The 18,437-nt window shown below is 45.3% G+C and overlaps 1 protein-coding gene and 1 long non-coding RNA gene across 2 annotated transcripts in view; one reads left to right on the top strand and one right to left on the bottom strand.

Moving 5' to 3' along the window:
- ITGB5 (integrin subunit beta 5) overlaps nt 1-3,609 on the bottom strand; it is a 113,148-nt gene extending 109,539 nt beyond the window's left edge. The window contains exon 1 of the mRNA XM_005279823.5: nt 3,382-3,609. Within this exon, the coding sequence (XP_005279880.2) occupies nt 3,382-3,460 (79 nt within the window). The 5' untranslated portion in view covers nt 3,461-3,609. The remainder of the gene's footprint in view (nt 1-3,381) is intronic.
- Nucleotides 3,610-4,518: 909 nt separating this feature from the next.
- LOC122172452 (uncharacterized) lies at nt 4,519-17,228 on the top strand. Its single transcript, XR_006172789.2, has 3 exons — nt 4,519-4,626; nt 15,933-15,999; nt 16,954-17,228. It is a non-coding gene; the product is annotated as an uncharacterized LOC122172452 (long non-coding RNA).
- Nucleotides 17,229-18,437: the final 1,209 nt, after the last annotated feature.

An 18,437-nucleotide genomic window follows, 5' to 3' on the forward strand; every position in this document is an offset into this window, starting at 1 on the left:
GCTCCGGGCAGCACTTACCTCGAGTGGCTCCCGGAAGCAGCGGCATGTCCCTTCTCCGGCTCCTATTTGGAGATGCGGCCAGGCAGTTCTGCACGCTGCCCCATCCACAGGCACCAGTTCCTTGCAGCTCCCATTGCAGCGGGGCCATTGGAGTGTGTAGGAGCCGGAGCGGGGCCATGCGGCTGCTTCCAGGAGCCCGTGGAGCGGCCCCCTACTCTGTGCCCCTGCTGAAGCGCCAGAGTGGGACAAGCCCCAGACCCCGCTCCCCAGAGGGAACTCGAGGGCCAGCTTAAAACGGCTGGCGGGCCGCAGGCCATAGTTTGCCCACCCCTGTTTTAGAGTGTGAGTCTTAGGCGCCCTCTAACTCGATTAAAATCAATACACCTCCACGTAACACATTTCAGCTTCATCAAACAGCATATTTTGACAAAAAGGTTTGGACCAGCTCTAGCTGGGAAAGGAATCCACCCCTCCTAGGCCATAGATGTCCACAGCTGCTATCATGCCATCCTACTACAGCAGCCTCTGGCATAACCTAAGCTTGCATGCCCCCAACCACAAGAGGCTGGAGGATCTGCACCCATTCTCCATATTGCTCTGCCCTATATCTAGTTCCACCCTGCTCAAGCACCCAGCAGGCTCTGAGTGGCTTCCTCAAATCATGCCATTTCCTTGGCACAGCAGAACTGCACTGGTTCCAATGCAAGAGGGACCTCTTCACCCATGGGGGAAAAGGGCAAGATTTGCATCCCAGGAGGATAACTCAGCTATGATCCCAAAATTCTGATGATGCAGCGTGAGCTACACCAGACAGCAGCTTTGTGAGAGGCGCTCAGGGAGGCCACCAAACAGCCATGCAAATAGCTGTGACCTTATTTTAAACCAGTTCCGCCATAAAGCCCAATATAGCCAGCTCCTTCGTACATAACACATTTTAATGTACCGGCTTGCCCGAAACAGAGATACATCGTTAGCTCTGTATCCATGTAGTTAGGTGCAAGATTTCATCCACCTTAATTAGGTAGGGGCTGAAACATCTATGTGGCCCACTGAAGTCAGTGGGAGTTATGAGTGCTCAGCATCTCTTAAGATTAGTCCCATCGGATGGAAGAAAATCTATGATGAAAATCTGTTGAGTTTTACGGCCCCATGCCATAGCACTCTCCCACAGGATGAAGAGCTTGTAAATGTAGCTAGTTAATAATGTAAACACAAAGGGTAAATAAGTGAATAGTGGACTCAAAGCAGTTTATTGGTCTCACTTTATAAGAGACCAGCACTACACTAATAAAGAGAGTGGCCATTTCCAGTATTATCAGAGCACAATCATAAATTGCTGCTGTTTTAATAGGTGTCCAGGAGCCATAAAAGCATCCCTGCTGAGGAGAACAGTGACAGCTCTCTGGATTAAGTACATCCTTCACATTAGGGCTGAACCTGAGCCAGGAGCAATATAAGGAAAGGAGGCCTAGATAGCAACAAATAACAAAATGAATGTTTTAGACTTTATGATTATTAATGCTGCCACTCTCCATCTAGATCACTGAAGACCTGTAACCCAAACACGCAGGGAGTCTAACCAATATTCCAGGGAGGAATATTTCTTCAGTTGAAGTTGATTATAATAAAACTTTATTCCCTTTTCGTGCCAAGTAGAGAATGGCTTGAGTTGTAAAATCCAGACCCACAAAGTTTAAGTCAGTTCACATCCAGGGATGTGGTCTAGGTCACATTCAATAGCAAGTCTCTACCAACTCTGAACGTAAGGCATCGCATTAAAAAGAAAAACTTTGAAGTGGGGACCTTGGAGAATATCTATGAGCAAAAACTTGCCTGTTCTTTGTGCTAAGGAGCGAAATCCAAAATTGTTTGGAAATCAAAGCTGAGCCCTTCGTACAAATTGTTCAAATCAATATGACTGCTGGCTAGCTCTCTACTAGCCTCTCAGGGCACTTAGAGAAAGATAATCAGGCCTGTTCAGATAACAACTACTTCTTGCACTATCATTACAATTTTAGCTGCGCCTGGACACAGAGATCTGGTACTTTTGAGAAACAGCAAAAAGCAATAGTATATATGGAAATCTAGGCACATGCAATTCCAGGCTTAGCTGAAGACAACTAACTCAAGTGTGACTTCTTAAAAATACAGATGTTTTGAGTACCAAGGTAATTGTGGCTGTTATTTACCACTGTGATATTTGGCAACTTGGTGAACATTTTGGAATATAAAACACAATCAAAACACAGGAAGAAAAATCAAGAGAAACTTTGGGCTGATTAACTGCTCTATTTAATTGGGAATAACTGTTGATTTTCATGCTCTGCATTTTTATTTTTAATTGTAATAATGATATGTAGTCTCTGGGGGAAAAAAATTATTTGGATTGCTAGTAAAAAGGGATACCTGTCCAAAAACTCTTGAGCACCCTGACACCACTTACAAAAATAAAATTTAACAGCCTGTCCCCAAATTTGATGGAGTTTGTTGTTGTCTGAAGCACATGTAGAATGAACTGGCACTTTCATTGTTTGGCCTAAAATGAGAAGAACCAAGAACTGTAATATGATGCATGTGCGTGGACTTTGTGAGGTCTATTCCTTTCCTGATACGGATATCTCACTTCTGTAGGTGCATCAGAGTCATTTCAGGCAGTATCATGAACCATATACCAGCACTACATTCCGCCTTGAAACTAATTCAACTCCTTTATAAAGAGGCCCTTATAACCTGGCCAAACCCAGCATTAAAAACACCTCCTCACAACATGCACATTTTTCCTTGGTTCAGATGGGGGACCCTACCACAGAGACCTCTTTTGTGCTTCCAGATAAACAACCCCAATCATTGGTGGCTGTGCCTCAGTGGTGGGCAAAGTGAGCTCTGTGATATATAGTGCCTGTACAGAGCTTTGAGTCCAAAGGCCTTGTAGGAAACCTACAGGATCAAGGTTATGGAATTAAAAAAACAACAACAAAGGTTATTTATAACCTTGAAACCAGAAAGTGTTTCAAGAAGTCTTTTGTGCTGGGGGGCAGGATGGAGAGAGATCACCTGCCCCTCTAAGAGGGTGGGGAGGGGGGAGGGAAGAAATCCAGAACCCAGTTTGCCCCCAGAATTTGGAACATCAATGGGGCACTTCATCTGTCTTTAGCCGTTTCAGGGGAAGACCGCCCTCCTTGAGCACTTGGCAAGGGGATGCTTACCAGGAAGAAACCGACTCCAGCTAGTCACTTCCCCCGCTTCCTCGTCCAGCCCCAGAAAGCAACCACAGAGCTGACTGTTGGTTTTATTATTCCTGCAACGCAATCTTCGCGATCTCTACTCAAACCAACCGCCCCACTCCCCCCAGTTCGGGTGAGACTTGGAAAGCCAGCTTACCCCTGAGGTGGTGGAGCAGGGAGGAGAGGATGAAGAGGCAGGCGGCGCTGGGGGAAGAGAGCCCCCGTCTCCGGGGCATAGTGGCTGCAGCTGGAGGTGGGGTTGTGCTACAGCTGGGGACGGCAGAGCCCGCCGAGCTAGCAGCGGCCGCAGCTGGAGTCGCAGCTGCCTGGCCGGCGGGAGGCAGCGAGCCCGGGCTGCCCGGCGCGCATTACTGCCCCGGCGAACAGGTCACAGCGGCCGGCGCTAGGCGAGGCGGGCCGGGCGCAGAGCATGCCCCGCGCCCCGGGGGACCATGCAGCGAGCCCTGCCGCGCCTCAGGGGATCCCCTCCCCTGCCATCAGCAGCGGGGCACCGGCCTGGAGTGCAGCGCCACGGGCTCAGAGAGTGCGTGGCGGGACCTCCCTGGTCGCAGCCAAGTTTCCCAAGCCTCGGATTAATCCCTTCATTTCTCCCTCGCTGGGTCTGCCCCACTCGCTCTGTCCCCTCCCTCCCTGGGCCTGGCTCCCGCTGTCCCCTCCCTCCCCGGGTCTGCCCCACTCCCTCTGTCTGTCCCCTCCCCCTGGGTCCGTCTCCCTCCCTCCGTCCCCCCGTGCTCCAAGGTTCAGCCACTTTCTTCCCGCAGGAGGGTGCGAATATGAAATCTCCGCCCAGCCTGTCCAGTGAGCACGCAGGGATCCTTAACACTTGACTGCCCGCTGGGGATTCCTCTCTCAAGTCAAACGCTCACATGCCACAGACATCGCGCCAATAGACACACAAACACCTCCCACACACACACACACACTCACACAGATATACCCGCTCCCAGACTCCACACAAACAGCTGACAGGCACACTCAGACTCTTCACACACCCGGCACACAAATCCCATACTTCCCCCCCGATACACTGCACGCACAAACCTTCGAACCACACACACACACACACACACCTCTCCAAGTGGGTATAGTTTTGTAACCTGTTCATAGGTTTAGCAGAATTCACTTTTTATTTTTTCGTAATTTCAGTGGTTAACATCACTGTTTATTCTTAAGCATTTTCTATTTTTATCAATTTAAATGTTCAGAGTTGTGAGAAATTGGGGGAGGAGCGCTCGGCCAAGAAGGAGGTCAGACAATCGTCATTTAATGACAGTATGTGCTGAGATTCAAAGTTTTATAACCATTTCAACATAAATTGTCAACATCTAAGGTAAAAATATACAAAGTTACAATACAAATACAATATCCTTCAGTCAAACTGGTAAGTTTTCAAACCACATTTTTCTTTGTTTGGCTATCTGTAAATGTTTATCATCAATATAAGTATTTTTTCATCAGTTGTGTATGCACTGTGAAATCAACATTATGCAACATATACTAATAAAAACCTAGTTCTTTAAAGCCTGCCCATCCATTTGCTTACATTAATGTTTTGTAATAGATATACTTAATGCATTTCTGGAAAAGAAAAGTAAAGAACAATCCAAATCAACTGAATGGCCTGGCCTCTGTTAACTCCAAATGGAAGAATTATTTAAATATCACTGATAATTCCCTTAATTTCCTCCCAGCCCTCTACAGTTTCAGAAGCAGGTTCCAAAAAACATATTTTCTATCCAATTGTTACAGAGTGAGAGAACCAACATTTCAGATCTAGAGGATGATTGCGGATTTATGAGGGCGTTTCAGTTGCTGTTTGGATTTACTCGTTTTTTCTGTTTTCCTGGATTATAGCTCAGTTATGCAATATTAAAGGAAAATTCCAGTAATTAGTTATACTAGTTTAGGCTTGGATCCTGAAAAGCTTTACCACTCATGGTGCCTACATGTTTGCTGGATTGGGGCATTAGAGTTTGAGCCTAAGAGATACTGATCACACAATCTCTATTCCTAATCTAATATTTACATTATTCACATACACAAAATAATATTAACTGTAATATTTGCTCTATTTCCATTAATTTTCATAGTTATTTTTTACAAATATGGCTAATTGTTTCAGTATTGTCAAGGAACTGGTTTTACTTTAACTAATTATTTGTTATCTGTGTTCAGGCCCTCTGTTAGGAATTGTCACACACAAAAGTTGTGCCACTTTCACTATACCAATATTGTTAAAGCAGTACAATCCCCTTGAGCACAGTTATATCAGTATACATATATAGCTTCTTCTCACGTGGGATGGGGAATAAGCAGTATTATCAACTCCGAAGGTTAAAAAACCATCAATCAGACCTCCAGCAATCATGGGATTGGCCCAAAATCATGGTGGTTTGGGTTTTGTTTCTTTAAGATTATATTGTATTTTTTTTCCTGTCTTTTGATTTCTGTACTCCCCCCGTCAACCCCTAGTCTGTGCGTGTGTGAGAGAGACAATTAGATTGCCAACACTCCCAATGCAGGAGCTTTTACCCCCACATCTGCCCAACCCCCTGCCAAGCAATCAGTTCTACCCCACAGCCCCCAATCAATTCTGCCCCCCTAGCCTCACCCCTGCTCCTCCTGCAGCTCCTGGACCTTCACCCCTTGTCCCAGACCAGAGTTGTGTGGGGATGCAACAGGGTTCTTTTCTCCCTCTTCCAGGCTGGGGAGAGGGGCAACTCCAGGGGTTCTTCACCCCCTGTCTCTGCCCCTTCCCAGTATTATACTGCTGCCCTGGGCACCTGGGCACTTTCTGCTCCTAGTCCCTGCTCCCCCCTCCCCTTCTGTGAGAAAGGGGTCTGCTCCTGAGAATAGGGGGAGAGAGCTGTGCCCACTTCCTGCAACAGCTCTGATTGGCTGCTTTCTCCCAGGAGGCAGAACTGGAAAAGCAGCTAATCAGAGGAGGGGCCACTCTCCCACTCCCCCAGCTGAAATTCTGAGGTGAGTAGTTCTGAGTCATTTCTTTACCAGACTAGTTCTGCTCTGCCAAAGGGCGGTGACTCCTGAGATAATTGGGGGAGTTGGCAGCACTGAATCAGCAATGCCAGTAGAAGGGCAGATAAAGGTGCTGAATTTGTGCCGAGGCTTGCCAGGGCTGAGCCGCAGCACCATTGGGCTTGCCACATCAGTTATGAAAGTAAAAAACTTGCTCAAGCCCAGGCACCTCTTTCCTTACAAATTAAGCACTGCCTCTATCCCAGTACAACGGTGCCCATACTAGGACAGAGTCATACTGCCATTTTGGTAAAAACAAAAATAAAAAAAAAGTCACACTCCAAACGGACGTCATTATTCTGAAACAAAACTGTGCATAGACCAAGCTTAACTGCCATATTGAAAAGAAAAGAGCCACCATTGGCTGGCCAATTTGGTGCAGGTATCACAGCCGAAGGGGGTGGGGGGGGTCTTGAGGAGCGATCTGAAGGAAGAGAACATGTGTAGTGTTCATTCAAAGTGCAATGTGCAAAGCATGCCTGAAACAAGTTGACCCCTGCTGTAATTTCAGCCATGTCAAGTTGCACCAGGGAGGAATATGTCCCACAGGTTTGGTAACTGAGAGGAGAATTTACCTTGTTATGTGTGTATATCCATCCGCTCTACAAAACTGAGCCAAATTCATTCCTGTATTTACAGTTTAGATCCACCTGGCCCACAGAGTGCTATGTTGCTGACATGCCTCTAGAATAAAAGTCACGCCTTTGTGGGGAGCCTGCATAAAGGATCTCTGTGCCACAGAGGCCCTGTGAAGATGTAATGAGATAGGTAAAGCAGCAGTGCAGGGGGTTCTCTACCCTTTGCATGCCATGGTAGTGAGCTCTGTCCAAACTCCGAATAAGCCAGCCTAGAGTGGACAATAAGGGTATAGCTACACTGCAATAAGCCACCCGCGGCTGGCCCGGCTTGTGGGGCTCAGGCTTGCAGGGCTATAAAATTGCAGAAGTGGTGGGGCCCAGGCTCTTGGAACCTGGTGTCCTGAGACATCGTCATGCTCTAGGTACTCCAGTGTTCTGAATAAAGAATGATATTGAATATACCCTATAAGCAGGCTGCAGTACCTGAGTGCTTTAAACACTCTGCTTGTCAAGTGTTAGGGGTCACCAAATGAAATTAAAAGGCAGCAGGTTTAAAACAAATACAAGGGAAGTTCTTCTTCACGCAGTGCACAGTCAACTTGTGGAACTCTTTACCTGAGGAGGTTGTGAAGGCTAGGACTATAACAGTGTTTAAAAGAGAACTGGATAAAATTCATGGTGGTTAAGTCCATTAATGGCTATTAGCCAGGATGGGTAAGGAATGGTGTCCCTAGCCTCTGTTTGTCAGAGGATGGAGATGGCTGGCAGGAGAGAGATCACTTGATCATTGCCTGTTAGGTCCACTCCCTCTGGGGCACCTGGCATTGGCCACTGTCAGTAGACAGGATATTGGGCTAGATGGACCTTTGGTCTGACCCGGTATGGCCGTTCTTATGTTCTTAAGAAAAGAAACTATCAGGAGCTCCCTGTGCTGGCCCAGCTCACCCATACAACTCCCTCCTCTTGCTACACAGAAAAACAATGGGGATAAAAAAAAAAACAGATGTACAAGGGAGAGCTGAAGAATGGTAAATAAGTAGCACAGACTTAGGTTTGAGAGTTCCACTTAGCCATGGAGGGGAATCAGCAGGGTATTAACCCTGCTTTAAGCAGCATTAACACAGGGTCACATTTTCAATGGGAAATCTATGGGGTCTTGAGGGGAACATGGTATGGAGCGTGATTGCTCTTTGATTCCACGGCTCCTGCCCTGCTCTCCAGTTTCTGTAGAGGAATAACCCTGCAGAGCTTTAGTGGAGGAAGTTCTCTAGGTTCCTTGGGGAGAGCAAGGTGCAAATTCAGTGGTCTCCCATCTGGTCACATGCAGAAGCAGCAGGGAGGATATTACCCTAGATATTTATAGAGCAGCAGTAAAGCCAAGAGAAGGACTTTTTCATAGTTTTCATTAAATGTGAGGAATCCACCCACAAGAGTGAGGACAGCCACTGAGTCCATGAGGTTGGCTACACGGCCAGGAAATAATCCACTAAAGGAGATTATATGCGGCCTGAACTGAAGCTCCTAGACTAGTCTTTATCTAATCCTTTCTAATTGCCTGCTATGGTGGGCTTGGAGCTGCATGCCTATTGCTGACACTCTGGAGGATTCAGGGACAAGCTGAGAGCAGCTGCCAGCATAGGGCAAAGTCAGAGAATGAAAATTACCTCCTGCATTCCTATGTGTGACCGTATTTAATGAGCCACATATCTTTCCCCTAGAATTCCCTTATACAAAAGAAGAGACCAAGACCGGAAAGATGCAAGCGTAATCTGTGGAGACAGAGTTATTCAATATAAAGTGCAGGGCAAAGTGATGAGGAAATGGCATTTTGGGAAGCAGTTTGGTGCTGGGCTTAGAGCGCAGCATCAGGAGATTTGTGTTCCATTCCCAGCTCTGACACATTCACTTTGTGATCATGGAGGGATAAGTTGCATAAGGGCCAATCCTGCTCTATTGAAGTCAAGGAAAGTTTTGCCATTAACTTCAATAGTGCAGGATCAGGCCCTTAAGGAACTTGAGGCTCAGAGAGGTTATCTATAAAATAAGGATAATACCACCTCTCATAGGACTATTCTGAGGCTCAGTTGATTAATGGTAGCAAAGTGCACTGGGATCCTTGAATGTGAAATGGTAAGTATTACACTTACTGTATTGTGAGGTCTTGCGGCTCAATCCTGTGAGGTGCTGAGCACCTGCTCAATGGTGCAGAACCCTCACCTCCCACTGAAGCCACTGAGGACATTCAGTACCTTGCTGGATAAGGCCCTTGAACTGTCCAAACAAAAAACCTGACTTGTAGTTAAGTGTCACAGTGTGTTTCCTCTGGAAAGGAAACAAGAAGAGCACTTGGACTCTGAGGGGGCTCATCTTTTTTCTTTGCTTCATCTGGCACACGTTAAAGCTACCGTTAAAGCAGGACTTTCACCCAAGAGAGATCTCTCCAATACATCTGAGTTTAAGATCTGTTTACATGGGACATGGTTTTGAACTCAGTTCTCTTGATCCCCAATTATCAGTAGAGAGGAACAAACTCAATGGGATTAATTTGGGTTTTGCAAAACCTTATCAGGTATATTTTGTTTTGCAAAAGCCAAATCAGAGATTATTTGGATTGGAGTTCCAAATATCTGAATCCCTGGATTTTGCTAGGGGCAAGGAGGGTAGATAATAAGTGCTGGCACATCTCTAGATACAAAGTGATCATTTTATAGGCCCTAGTTGAGATTTTTAATATGGCACCTATCTTTATAAGGATTGACGCAAAACTCTGGTCTCAAATATGCTCTAACCTTGTTCAGATCTGAATACTGGGATGTGAGTCCAGCTCTAATTTAAAACAGAAGTTGCATCTCTCACAGCCCATTGCTTTGCCCCTACTTGACACTGCAATGAAATCCTAGTCCTGAAATTGTGACATCTCAATCCTTCCCGTGATAACAGGCTGTAAAGTCATAAACGTACGGTTGTAATTTACAGTGAGAGCCAAAAGGAGGAGAAGCCAGGTGTAGAGAGTTTGGAACAACTAAAATAATCCCCTCCTGGCCAGGGGGGGTTGTGAATTCTGTGAATTCTGGGATAGGATCCAAGAATTTAGATTGCATTAGAGGGATGCCAATATAGTGTAGATATGATTATTGAAGCTTATAGGTGCTGCATAAATCATTATTAATTATTTACATTCATGCAAATAACATCTAGGAGCCTAGTCGTGGATCAGAAGCCCATCATATTAGGTGCTGTACAAACACAGAACAAGACAGTCCCTGCCCCAAGGAGCTTACACTTCAAATTGTAAGACGAGGAGACAACAGATGGATACAGACACACAGGAAAGTACAAGGAAACAATTAAACGAATATGGTTAACATGATAGGCAGTGGACTCAGCACATCAGCAGCCTAAACACTGACAATTTTTTATAGGAATCAATGCAAAAAGAGAGAGTTTTTAGGAGAGAGCTTTGAAAGTGGCTAATGAGGTAGCTTTATAGATGTTTATCCAGAACTTCTTTTGGGTGTGTAGGGCAGCATGGCAGAAAGCATGAAGGTGTTTGTTTGAAAATTTAACAAGTGGATGATGGAGGCTGATATCATGGGCCAGTCAGTGGCAAGCATGTCCAGCTAGTTCGTGAGTGAGAAATGCTAGATTGATAGAGCGGGGATTGACTGTGAATGCAAGCACAATATGTTTGACGTGATAAAGAAGGGGAAGCCAGCAAAGGGATGCAAAAGAGAGGAGTGACATGGTCAAATTGATGGGATAGGGAAATGATCTTTGCAATAGCATTCTGAATGGTTATGAGTTTGGCAACATTGCATCTGTGAAGGCCAGACAGAAGGATGTTGCAATAATCCAGATGTGATGTGATGAGACGAGAGTTATAGCTGCATGGATGGATCAGAAAGGCCGTATCTACTTAGAGATGTGATGCACAAAGAATTGGCGAGAGCCAAATGTAGGCTTGTAAACTGGATATAATCTTCAACTCAGACCTTTCTAGGTCCTCACATCCAGGCTGCATGACAAGCAGGATGATAGTGTTATCCACAGTTATTGGAAAAGGAGGTAGCGGGGAGGGCTTGTCTGGGGGAGAAGATGTTTAGGAGCTTTGTTATAGCCATGTTTAGCTTCAGCTGATGGGTGGACATCCACGAGATGATGGCAAAGAGACAGGCTGAGATTTTAGTTTGGACAGGTCTGGAATAGCGAGGTAGATCTGTAAATCATCAGCCTAGGAATGGTAGTTAAATGGTTTGCAGATGAGATTACCCAGAGATAAGGTGTAGAGTGAGAAGAAAAGGACAGAGAACTGGAGGAGGATTCTCTGAAGGACATGCTGAAGGAACAACTAGAGAGGTAGGGGGAGAACCAGGAGAGGACACGGTCATGGAAGCCAAGGGAGGACAAGATTTCAAGAAGAGGAGCATGGTAGATTGTGCCGGAAGCAGCTGACAGATCAAGGAGGGAGGAGCATGTACCTCAGTATCAAGTCAATCTTTTGATTTAAGCAGCTCCTAGTTAAATGGAAGACAGCACAAACCTGGGCTCAGATTGAACAACCTGGATTGATTTATGATTTTCCAAAAAAATCCCCCAAAAGGGAGATGTGCTGGTTTCAGGTGAGATTAGCTTGGAGTTTTTCTGGCGTTGGTTTGAATCCAAAGCTCAAAGTCAGAGAGAATGAAGCCCAGTGAAATGAAACAAATGAAAAAGCAAACGTATGTGAATCCTGGTGTCCAAAACCACATTATGGAAAGCTCTGATATTAATACACCTTCTCACCAGCTTCTCATCTGAGCTGTTGCCAGACTTCCTTAAGCATCAGGAAGTAGACACAGCTGTAGGCAGGATATGGGACTTGACAGATCAGTTTTCTTGACCAGGTTAATATCCAATTCTCTGTTTTCTTCTCTTTCCAAAGTTCTTCAAAGAAATGCCATTGGGTGAGACACTATTTCTCCCAGACCTCACCACCTCATTTATTCACCCGGGGCTAGATCCTTATCACTATCCCAGATCACAGCTCAAGTAACCAGCAAGGAATCCCCTCCAGGCCATGGAACCATTCTATGGTGGCCACTAATGCTTCAGAGTCTCCACTTCTACTGCATCCCCATGGATTGCTATAGTTACAGCTCCACCTCCCCTGCCCACTCTTTCCCTTCCCCCAATTTTTTGCTGTGAGCTAGGACACAGGAAGGCCATGCAGACAGCACACCGGGAGTCAAGATCCCCCATGTGACGGGTTGGGCCCTTTGAGGTGTCACCTGATGTGCTGGGATGCCACTGAGTCAGCCTATTTTGCCAGCCTGGGTCCCCTTTACCTGGCCTTGCTGGGATAGGCTCACAAGCCTCTTCCAGCCAAGCACACAGGCAGGGCCACATCCAGGCTGGCAGAATAGGCTGACTCAGTGGCATCCCAAACCCAGTTTATGTAATTTCTAACTGGGGGTGGGGGCAAGAAGTTGTGCATATCTCCCTCTACATTGAAGGAGGGGGCAAATTTCATAAAACCTTTGGGTTTGTATCTCTTACAGGGAGTGGACACCAGAGTGTTGGGGCAAACCCATAAGGCGGAATCTTTCCAGAGCCGATCTCTGTCTCTCTGTGCAGCGGGATGTGGTCCTGCCTGCCAGAATAGCACTTGTTCCTATATGGACAATGTAATGTACAGGCTGTGCGTGATTCTGCCTTTTAGTGGCTGGGCCCACAGAGAGGATCTCAGACCTGCTACAGCTACAACCTGAGGGAACATTCTTCTAGCCCAAGTGATAGATACCTGTATTTTTGGAGATGGAGGACCAGGCGCATGTTTGATTATGCATAGAAATTGTCTCTGTTATTGATTGATTGACAGTTTTCAGAAGTGATGTAGGCACTTTACAGGGGCATATGAAAATATCATTCCTGGGAACACAGTCCATGGATTATTTACATCAGAGCCATGCACATCCTTGCTCCCAAATCATCTCAGATAAAACCAGAAGGATTTTTGTTTGGTTGTCAAGTTATTCCAGATTTAATTTTTAGAATCTAAACAAATTGTGGATCGGCCGGTGTGTTGTATTAAAAACTGTGTTAAAATTGTAGGCTGTCACTTTAAATTTCAGGATATTTTTCTGGTCCTGCTTGCAGGCTAGATTCTGTGGGCTAGAGGGCTCTGTAGGGACGTGTGCAGACTGACTGCTGTTAGGCCCTGATGCAGCCAGCCAGCCCATAGTAAGGGTGGGGGAATTGTGCCTCTCTGTTCGGGAGGAGCCTGTTTTGGGGTTCTTGTATGTTATCATGCTGAATTCTAAGAAAGAAAGTGGAGTTACATTCCAGCAAGAGTATTTATATTTTTCTCTAACTTCTGTGTGTGTGTGCCATGAACATAACAGCTGGAAAGCAGACCATGGTGGGCTACATCGTTAATTTCAGCAGTGTGGTTAATTAAAATGTCAAGATACAAGATACAAGAGGACAAAGGATATATATCTCAAATGAAGGGTCACACCTGTGACCCTGATAACTGTGCCCCAATCTGTGAAAATAATAAGAATACCATCAAAGGGACAGAGCCATGGTTGCATGAGGTTATGACACAGAAGGAGGTTAAAAATTAACTCCAAGCCAATAGGAAATTGTTTACCATCTGTGTTATTGGTTGACCCAGAACTAGAGTGAATGCATTAAGGGTTCTTTGGTTTCTAAAGGATATTCCTGCTGTTGAGAAGTGACAGTACCACCTTGTGGCTGAACAAAGACTTTGCCAAGTAGAATAAATGAAAGTCTCTGCGCAACACTGTAAAAGAGCAACATAAAACAACTATGACAATTTATAACACAGATTTAATAGAGTCTATCAAAAGAGTAAATGGAATGGAAACAGCGAAGAAGTTTCCTTGGTGGAAATCATCATTGGGTAGTATTTCATTTTGCTTTGGTATGTCAGAGAATTGGGGAAATCCTGGCTACACCGAAGTCAATGGCAAAACTCCCATTGACTTCAATGGAGCGGGGATTTCAAGTGAGTGAAATGCTATGAAAGCGTGAAGGCTGAGATTTGCAAAGCTGCCTAAACAAATTCTCACTAAAGTTAATGGGTGTTAGCCTCCAAATCCCCTACGCAGCTTTTTAAAATCTCATCTGAAACTTTTAGGACATTAGCAGATTATTGTTCTAAGCAAATCATTACATATTTTCTTTTGCCCTTTTTCACCACGAAACATCCAGAATTTTAAATCTGCTTACCTTCTAAATACATACAAGGAAGCTTATGCAACTTTTGAAAGATAAAATCCTTTATAACTGGAAGGAATGAAAATCCTAAAAAGAAAGCCCTTGTCTTGTAAAATCATTTAACCTACAATGACTAGAGGTGGAACACATGCATTGTTTGATTTATAGTTAGTTAAGTTACACACTCTCTTTTCATATTTATTACATTTAACAAAATAACATGAAGGGTTAAAAAAAACAACTAACAGCTAATCTGAAAAGTAAGGAATTCCTGCAAGGGTCTCTGTAAAGGTAGCTCAGAGCTCCGGTTTAGTTACCTTGTAAAATTAACCAGTAATATAAAATATTTCTCAAGGGACTGTCAGATATTTTCCAGAGATTCATCCATGCAATTCACTTCCTCTTCCTGGTTACACCTCAGATTTATTTGTAGGGTAACTGCAGGAATGATCTTATTTTTTAATCAGTCTCACTTCAGAGGAGACAAGGTGAGGAGAATGGACATCTAATAAACTGTGCAGTAAAACAATTGCTCTTTGAGACAGGTGGGGATTGGCTCTAAAAACGGGTTTGAGTGTCTTCCTCCTCCCACTCTCCAAAAAATGTAACAAGCACTATGTTGGGAAACTATTAATGTCCCATTAGAAAATTTATTACAGCACTCATTCTTTACTGCAGTGCTTTGTCCATGCTGTGCTTACTAAATAATGGTACCTATCTTTATTGCAGTGTGATCTGTTTAGCACGGAAATAGCAACTTCAAGCTGCTTTTCACCAGGGCCAGGCAAAACCCCATTTTTAACTATAGTTGTGCTTAACACGGTTAAATTAAAAAACACCAGGTATAACACTAGGGTTACCATATTTAAAAAATAAAAAAAGAGGACACTCCACGGGGCCCTGGCCCCACCCCTTTCCCACCCCGGCCCCGCCCCAACTCCGCCCATTCCCCGCCCATTCCCCAAAGTCCCCGCCCTAACTCCCCCTCCTCCCTCCCAGCCACGCGAAAAGGGCTGCCCAAGCGCTACCGGCTTCACGGTTTGCCGGGCAGCCTCCAGACCCTGCGCCCCCGGCCGGCGCTTCCCCAGCGCAGCTGGAGCCCGGGAGGGGAAGCGCCCAGCTGGGGGCACAGGGTCTGGAGGCTGCCCGGCAAACCCGTGAAGCCGGTAGCGCTCAGGCTTCGGGCAGCCCCTATGCCTCCGGACCCTGCGCCCCCGGCCGGGCACTTTCCCTCCCGGGCTCCAGCTGCTCTGCTCCTCCCCTGACTCTTCGGCTCTGTTTAAGAGCCAAGCTGCCCGAGCCAGCACTACCGGCTTCGGGCAGCACCCTTGCCTCCGGACCCTGCGCCGCCGGAGCAGAACAGCTGGAGCCCGGGAAGGGAAGTGCCCGGCCGGCGGCTTGGGGTCCAGAGGCACGGGGGCTGCCCGAAGCCGGTAGCGCTGGCTCGGGCAGCTTGGCTCTTAAACAGAGCCGAAGTCTGAGTCAGGGGAGGAGCAGAGCAGCTGGAGCCGGGGAGGAGAAGTGCCCAGCCGGCAGCTGGGGTCCGGAGGCAAGGGGGCAGCCCAAAGCCGGTAGCGCTGGCTCGGGCAGCTTGGCTCTTAAACAGAGCCGAAGTCTGAGTCAGGGGAGGAGCAGAGCAGCCGCGGGAGAGGAAGTGCCCGTCCGGTATTTTTCCCGGACATGTTCGGCTTTTTGGCAATTCCCCCCGGACGGGGGTTTGATTGCCGAAAAGCCGGACATGTCCGGGAAAAAACGGACGTATGGTAACCCTATATAACACAGATTGCATAGGGATTTGATGCAATTGGGGAATAATACTAACTAAAAATTTTGCTTGTTCTTTAATCCAAAGGCCCAAGTACGCATGGGGGGAAAACAGAATAACCATGTGCCAGTATCCTTTTACCCTGTGGTGGAAGGTAAATTTCTGTAATTGGCTTTTAAAAGTGTGTCTATGTTTTAAAATGTTTTTTAAAAAGTTTTAATGTTTAAATTGTGAGTCAGGGGTCTGTGCAAGACATAAGTGTGGAGTTTCTTAATGTATATGGTTGAAAACTGTTGGTTTGGTGTGTTTCAAACTAACAGGGTTTTTTACTCTGCAAAATGTGATGTGTTTTTTAAAATGGGTTGTTTTAAAATTAGTGTTTAAATTGTTGTTGGCGATTCAGGGGGCCTATGCTAGAGATAACTGTGGGGTTTTACAGTATTTTGTTTCAAAACAGTTTGGTTTTTATTCTGCAAAATGTGATGTGTTTTTAAAATGGGTTGTTTTAAAATTAGTTAGTGTTTAAATCGTTGTTGGTGATTTAGGGGGCCTATGCAAGACTTAGTTATGATGCGGGATTTTAAAAGTATTTTATTGCACACTTTGTTTTTGGGTGCATGGTGGAAACACGTGCTTGTATTAAAAAATGCCTAGGTTTTAGAGAAACACTACTGGAAGAAATAAACCAAAACCTGTGTTTGTTGTACAGCCTGAAATGGATTTTTTTGTTTTAAAGCTCTGACTTTTTAAATAGAAAAACACCCAAATGGAGTATTTTATTTTTTACATTTACAAGACAGTTTCATGTGTTTTATAATAATAATGTTGTCTGCTCCACAGTACGTTCAAAACATGAGAGATCTTTAGACCAGAGGGTAAACAACATCAAAAGAAAAAGGAAAGAGACAGCTGGAAAGGAAAATTCACCAGCATCAACGGCTGATGGATGGATGAAGCCCAGTAGATATATTTTGCTCATTGGTTTGGTTATTTTATGAGGTTTTGTATTTTAAGCAAATACATAGGAGTGGGTGAGAAAGATGGTAAAGTTAAGTTTTGTAAAATGTTTATTTGATGCTAAATTGGAACATCTGTTTTTCTTAATCAGGCATGGGCAGCTCTCCTGATAATGTTATAGTCAGAGGACAGGAACACCTCCACCAGAACTGCCAAAGAACCAGGAATCTGCTCTGAGACCTTTAAGAACAGCAAGAACAACAACGCCAATGCAAAACAGCACAAGAGCGCAGACGAAGCATCAGGACAGTCCAAAGCTTGTATACGTCAAATTCAAGGACAAAACAAAAGACTCTGGTAAAAAGCAACCACGCAACCACAACTCCAGTTCCTCGGCGGTCAACACCACACCAAACCCTGAGAAAACGGTGAGTGAAAACACACATTCACAAACCCGGAGCGTGCACTTTAGGGGTTGTGAATAAAAAACTAAGGACTGAAAGCTCCTGCAATGCTGGGGTATCTGAAAATTATTACAAACCATTCTCCCAACACAATAAGCTCGGTACAGCTCTTTGGTATTCTAAAAAGATTTGGGAAAAATGTGACGCTTCATTCAGAAAGCTGATGAACGCTGTATCTTCAGGGAAAGAAAGGAGGACTGGAAACTACATCAAAAATCCAAAAGCTCTTGGGGGTGACTTTTTGAAAAATACTTCAGTTTTTCCACAGGGTGACTCTGAACAGGCGTGACTAGCTGTGGAATGGGGTAAAAGGGGCCTCCTCAAGGAGCCTATCAGCTCAGGCATAAACAGAAGGGGGGACAGCATTTGGGGGATAAACGGATGGCTGCCCAAAAGTTATGGTCCAGGGTCGCTGTAAAATTTTTTTTAAAGGCTAAAGAGGCGATGAGGAGAAAAAAAAACAAAAAGAGATGTCCCCTATTGGAGGCTCTTAGACTGATGTGTCTGAGAATGGGGAGGTGGAATCTGACCTGTGAGGTGGTGGTGACTCTCACACAGAGTCTGATTTAGAAAATTCCCCAGAAGGATCTCTAGACAGGTCCCTTTCTACTCCTGATGATCCTCCTGGTGGCCCCTTGGAGTCTGACTCTCAAATAGAGTCTGACATAGAAGATGCAGCTGATGGTCCCATAGAGGAACCCCCAAGTAACCCTGAAAATGCAGATGCAGACCCCCAAACAGACGTGTATATGGAGTGAGTGAGAAGTTGGCAAAAGGAATTACCTAGATTTGGGGGTTTGGTGTATTGTGAGGAATTTTGTTTTGTCAGTCTTGAACTAATAAATTCAGCTCAGCAGGTCGTTGAAGGCATACACAGGGGGATACAGTTCGTTCTCAATGATGTTAACAGTAGGGTAGCCCCTGACGATTACATTCAGTTACGTTTAGAGAGTCGTAATTTAACCAACCCTTTATTTTCGGTAAGAAGAACTAGGGATGAGCTGTCTGCTGAAGACTTCTTAAATCAGACCTCAAAGCTGTAATAGAGTAGTAGAGAAATGCATGTCGATGGGACGTTGTGCCTCATTGTGACAGTTGTAAAAAACACAGGCGGGGGTGGCCATAGAGTTTTAAATTCTATCCTCAGTAGTTAAATTATCCATAAAAAGAG

Source organism: Chrysemys picta, chromosome 11 (assembly GCF_011386835.1).
Source record: "Chrysemys picta bellii isolate R12L10 chromosome 11, ASM1138683v2, whole genome shotgun sequence".
NCBI classification, from domain to species: Eukaryota; Metazoa; Chordata; order Testudines; family Emydidae; genus Chrysemys; species Chrysemys picta.